Below are 6,039 nucleotides of genomic sequence, written 5' to 3' on the forward strand. Positions count from 1 at the left end.
TACATTAATTAGTATTTAAATAAAAGTTGTTTATTGATTTAATCAATACCGTCGACCTTCAGAATCACATTTGATATGAGGCCAAACCCGCAAAAACCAATTTGTTGCGGTACAACTTCCACAAAAAAATGAAAATCAACATAACTCTTACGTTCAGTTGACCATAAATTGCTCACATTGAAACGGGGTAGCAGCCAAGAAAAAAAGGATGGCTTTATTTGAAATTTGCCAGTGATGGTCACTTCAGGGTTCCTTCCAGACCAGACATGCAACAATCGCTCTAGTAAGATGGCAATTAAGAAAATCAGAAAAAATAATGCAGCAATATCCAGTACCTACTTATCTGATGCAGATATAAATACTAATAAGGTAAAACATAAAAGATAATCTTAAATCATAAGCAGTTTCAATGCTTGAGATGTCATAGTTTCATCCATCCATGCATGCCAAAAAATATCTGGGCACAGGTCCAGAAATGAAATGGCACAGATTGTACAGCAACATAATATCTCACAACATAGAAACATTACAGACGCAATGATAAGGCAAGCTATAGGCCCATAAATCACAAGCACCACATTAGACATACAATGCCCACAGATAGAAACCAGTGTTGTCGTGTAACAACATACCAAAGCCTGTCCACGCAACCTGAGCTGAAAGTATCAGAAACGTGTGACATAAAACTCAGGCCATCTCTTCCTCTTCCTCCTCCTCATACTCTTCATCAGCTGTTGCATCCTGGTACTGCTGGTACTCCGCCACCAAATCATTCATATTGCTCTCAGCCTCCGTGAACTCCATCTCATCCATTCCCTCACCAGTGTACCAGTGCAAGAAAGCTTTCCTCCTGAACATAGCCGTGAACTGCTCGCTTACCCTGTGGAACATCTCCTGAATGGATGTTGAGTTCCCAATGAATGTTGATGCCATCTTCAGCCCCTTTGGTGGGATGTCACAAACACTGGATTTGACATTGTTTGGAATCCATTCAACAAAGTAAGACGAGTTCTTGTTCTGGACATTGATCATTTGTTCATCCACTTCTTTTGTGCTCATCTTCCCACGGAACATGGCAGAAGCTGTGAGATAGCGGCCATGTCGGGGGTCAGCAGCGCACATCATGTTCTTAGAGTCCCACATTTGCTGAGTCAGCTCAGGAACAGTGAGAGCCCGGTACTGTTGGGAACCTCTAGAGGTCAAGGGTGCAAATCCCACCATGAAGAAGTGAAGGCGGGGGAATGGGATCAAGTTAACAGCCAGTTTTCGGAGGTCAGAATTGAGCTGACCTGGGAACCTCAGGCAACAGGTGACACCACTCATGGTAGCAGAGATGAGATGATTAAGATCACCAACTGAGTCAAAGAGAGGAAAAACAAAAGAATTTAAGGCATAGAGACCATCAAAGAACAAAAAGCAACTAGAACAGATTGTATATTGTAAGCAGTATGCTCCATCCAACTGACTCAAGGTGCTAATTTCTGCTGGTCCAAGAAATCTGGGGCAATCCAGAACAACATCGAATAAATAAATCATAATCCTAATCAGCAATCTTTTCTCCAGTTCTAATTAACAACCCGAATTCTCAAACAATGTGAAAAAGTTACACTAGTGCACTCATTAAAAGGAAAAGGCAAAAGAAAAAAAAGAGATACGACTTACAGGTAGGAGTGGCAAGCTTGAGAGTGCGGAAGCAGATATCGTAGAGAGCTTCATTGTCAAGGACCATACATTCATCGGCATTCTCAACAAGCTGATGAACAGAAAGAGTAGCATTGTATGGCTCAACGACTGTGTCGGAGACCTTGGGTGATGGGAAAACAGAGAACGTCAACATCATGCGATCTGGGTACTCCTCTCTGATTTTTGAGATAAGAAGAGTGCCCATGCCAGATCCCGTGCCTCCTCCCAAAGAATGGCATACTTGGAATCCTGTAAAGGCAATTAAACAGATAAATAAAAACACCATCCAAAATGTCAACTATCCAAATTTTAGATCAATCAAACCTTTGCACATTATATACTAGAAAATTTAAAGTAATAAAAGAATATCATAGGTGCAAAACATTCCTTATCTATAAGAGTCAAAAGCCTTGCTTGCTTTTCCAGCAACAAAGAACAATAATACATGTGCTGGAATGCATGCAAGACTTCCATAATAACCTAATCAACCTAAAATTTAATCCGATCATCCATAAGCAAGAATATGTGAAAAGAGGGAAAAGCAAAATATGTTATCATTTCATAAGGTTTTATGCATATCTATAAACATAATTTAATCATGGCTTACAAGGCTTTCTCCGATCATCCATTAATAAGTTGATATGAGCTTAAATTCATTAAAATAGTCCAGAAGGTCATTCCATGTAAACCCATTTTAACTTTGCAATGCTCATTTCTTACCATCAATTCTTAATTTCTGACAACGATATACCAAACTGCCTGACAATGTGCAAGACCAACATAAAACATAGGTTAAAAGTTTGATAAAAACCTTCCACCTAACTGAACTTTAGCATTCATCATAATTTCAAGCTATAGCCATTACACTTTTCAAGGATCTCAAACAAAAGTTGAAGTGGAGCAACAAAGAAGTACCAGACTAGCTGTGGTAGCACGGGATTTCCCTTGAAACTCAGAGGTTTGTATACTCCCAGGACAATCTGATGGCAGAACATGTACAGCAACTATGGAGAGGCCATACCAAACCATTAAACACAGATGTGTCCATAAGCTGCTGTAGGTACATGCCATCTTGTTTGGAAGAACAAACAGAAGCAAGGTTTTTGAATACTTGATCATAAATACAAAGTATTATTATTGCATTTTATCATTATTATTTTGCAACACTCATATTCTTAAAATCTAAACACACTGACATGTCCAGATATTACAACCACTGATCAAAGAGCAAGGAAATAGATACCACAAGGTTACATATTTTTGGTACTTGAAAATGTATGCATCCATGGAGATCATGCTACCTCATAAGAATCAAATACCACATTCATTCAATCAAGTACCAATATCTACCCCCATACTTGCAACTATAAGATATCACCAGTGGATCATAAAAGACAACGCCAGCACAAGAAGACTAATATATTTTACCCCTTAAGTTCCACAAAAAGTAATCACAATAGAAAGTCTGAGAACAGACAAACATCTGGATGATAAAGTCTTGCAAAACACCATATACATAAAATTATGCATACCTACATACTCATCAATTAAACATGTCAAAACCTTTGCCAAAACATTGCAAAACCAACATATCACATGTCAAGTAAGAATATGAAGGATATTGATCTCAACCAAGAATATCATTCCATCTAACCAGTGAACAGAAAAAGGTCCACAATTTATATGTACAATGTAGTTTCCATCTCCCTTATACCCACTTTGTGAGTTGCCATCCCATGAAGCATACACAAACCGTAAATTTCACTCAGCTGTAGACAACAGATCTATAGTGGCAAAACAGAGCCAAAATGATCTTCCCCGCAGCCAACTAAGGAATAATATTGTGTTTCTTTAAAAAAGATCAAATAGCGCTATATTAAACATAATTCATATACCCCATAGAATACACAAACTAAGCATTTGGGCATAAAGGGGGGAAGGCAAAACGTAACACAGTAAATGCAAGGTCGCGTAGAGATTAATCCATGTTGTCACTTTAACATTCAAAATAAGATGTTTTCATATATATATATATATATATATATATATATAAAGAGAAACCAATAATTTAATTAGACAGAAATAGTAGCTAGTAAACAGAAAATCGCAAGGCAAAACTTCTACCGTCATACGCTTAACTAATGATAGCAAATAAAATAAAAGAAATGAGGAGAGGAAAAAAGATTAGAGGAAGGATGTGGACAAACTACAAATCCCTTGCCTAACTTGCAAATCGTGATACTCCAAATATATATATATATATATATATATATATATATATATATATAAAAGGAAACACTGATTTGGAAAACCAGTATCCCAACAATATAACATCATCAAGATATTAAAAAAAAAAATACCGGACAATTTAGGACTCCAGATATCATATCAAAACAAAATCTGAGATCTAAAACAGGAAAAAAGAAAGTATACATAACACAAAATCCTAAACCTCATCCTCACCAAATTGACCTAAAATAAGAAAATTCCATCGTAAAACCAAATCAACCACAGATCAGACATAATACGAACGAAAAAAAAAAAAGGAAAAACACATGAAGGTCTAAAATCATGCAAGCATTCTCCATTTTAAGCCACAAACCTTGCAAGCAGTCGCAGTTCTCGGCCTCCTTCCTGACGACATCAAGAACGGCGTCGATGAGCTCAGCGCCCTCGGTGTAGTGCCCCTTGGCCCAGTTGTTCCCGGCCCCGGACTGGCCGAACACGAAGTTGTCCGGGCGGAAGACCTGGCCGAAGGGTCCGGATCTCAGCGAATCCATGGTCCCCGGCTCCAGATCCATAAGCACAGCCCTCGGGACGTACCGCCCCCCGCTCGCCTCATTGTAGTAGACGTTGATCCGCTCAAGCTGGAGGTCGGAATCGCCGGAGTACTTCCCGGTCTGGTCGATCCCGTGCTCGTCGCAGATCACCTCCCAGAACTTGGCTCCGATCTGGTTCCCACATTGCCCGCCCTGGATGTGGAGGATCTCCCTCATATTCTCCGCTGAGCGCCGCCTTCGTCCGGTGGGTCTCCGGTGGCCGACCTTCGGTTCAGGCGGGGAGGCGGCAGCAGCGGAGAATGGGTATGGGTGGATGGGAGCGGAGAACGGAGAGCAGAGACAAGTGAGAGATTGTAGAAGGATTTTATTTAGGGGCCGGGGGTGGTCGGCGGGTATTCGCTCACCCGCTTATGTTGCAACTTGCACCAGATCGGCCGGGCCTATCGGGCGTGTGATGCTGTTACAAAACTGTTGATTGGTGTTCCGGTGAGCCACCTGCGGTGTGCGGATGCGGGGAACGCTTAGCTGGAGCGGACGGTCGGGAGGAAAACCGTTACCGTGTCGTTTTCGGGGAATGGTGTGAGTCGGTTATATTGGGGAAGATGGTGTGGAGCTCGAAGTTGGCCCACGGTGAACCCCTCCAAACTTATTAGTATAATATAGGAGATATTATCAGATACCCGTCGCAAGTACGATGGATCATTTAACAAAAAATCATCACACCATCTATCATTGAAAAAATATGTATGATCATTCAAATTTGATTAAAAATTTTGAATGAAAAAATTTTGACGGCTAATTATGATTAATTAGCTAATAATTTTTATTATTTTGAATAAAAAAATATTCACTTCCTATAATAACTTCTTATTGGATGGTTCAAGGCACATAATACATAATATGATGTGCTTGTTCTTGTACACTTAATATTTTAGACTCAACAACTAACAGGTTGTTAGGTAATTGTGCTGTTAATAATAGCTTGTATGTGAAGTGCTCTTGGATATTTTGTGGGAAATAAGGTTTTGATGTTATATACATGTTTGTTATTACTGATATGTTAGCAAGTCACTATACAATTTTTTTCTTTATTTTTTTTTGATAAGACAAGCCACCATACATTTTAAGGACAGCTTAACTTACAGAGATGGAAGTAGACGTAACTGGAATTTTGAAGCTAGAAGCTCAGAACCTCATCAAAATTTCATCTTTCAGAAATTCTAGTGGGGCTACCCTTAAAAAATGCATATCTCCTCTGGAGGATATTGTTTAGTTAAATGGATTTGTTTAAGAAGTGTAAAAAGGAATTCCTTCTCCTCTTTTCACTTGTCATGCAAGCCAGTATGCTTATTGGAGAGAGAAGACATTACATGTGCAAAGTGCGAGTAGTTGTAATGGATGCCTATCATGCCTTTCCTACCTTTTGGGTGGTTCAGAGGTAGATATTATGCTTGGATTCTACTCTTAAGCTAATATTCAATGGTCTTGCTTAATTCTCTACCATTTCCATTCATTACATGCTGTTGGACCTTATTATGTTACTTGTGTAAACAAAAACATGGTCTTTTTCCATTGT

The 6,039-nt window shown here is 39.3% G+C and overlaps 1 protein-coding gene across 1 annotated transcript; it reads right to left on the reverse strand.

Annotated features, from left to right (window-relative positions):
• Nucleotides 1-370: 370 nt before the first annotated feature.
• Nucleotides 371-4,813, reverse strand: LOC105046761 (tubulin beta-7 chain). The gene is made up of 3 exons (XM_010925470.4): nt 4,286-4,813; nt 1,663-1,932; nt 371-1,355 (listed from the first exon to the last, which is right to left on the reverse strand). The coding sequence occupies exons 1-3, from the start codon at nt 4,677-4,679 to the stop codon at nt 688-690; spliced, it is 1,332 nt and encodes a 443-aa protein (XP_010923772.1). The 5' UTR covers nt 4,680-4,813; the 3' UTR covers nt 371-687.
• Nucleotides 4,814-6,039: the final 1,226 nt, after the last annotated feature.

Source organism: Elaeis guineensis, chromosome 6, assembly GCF_000442705.2.
Source record: "Elaeis guineensis isolate ETL-2024a chromosome 6, EG11, whole genome shotgun sequence".
NCBI classification, from domain to species: Eukaryota; Viridiplantae; Streptophyta; class Magnoliopsida; order Arecales; family Arecaceae; genus Elaeis; species Elaeis guineensis.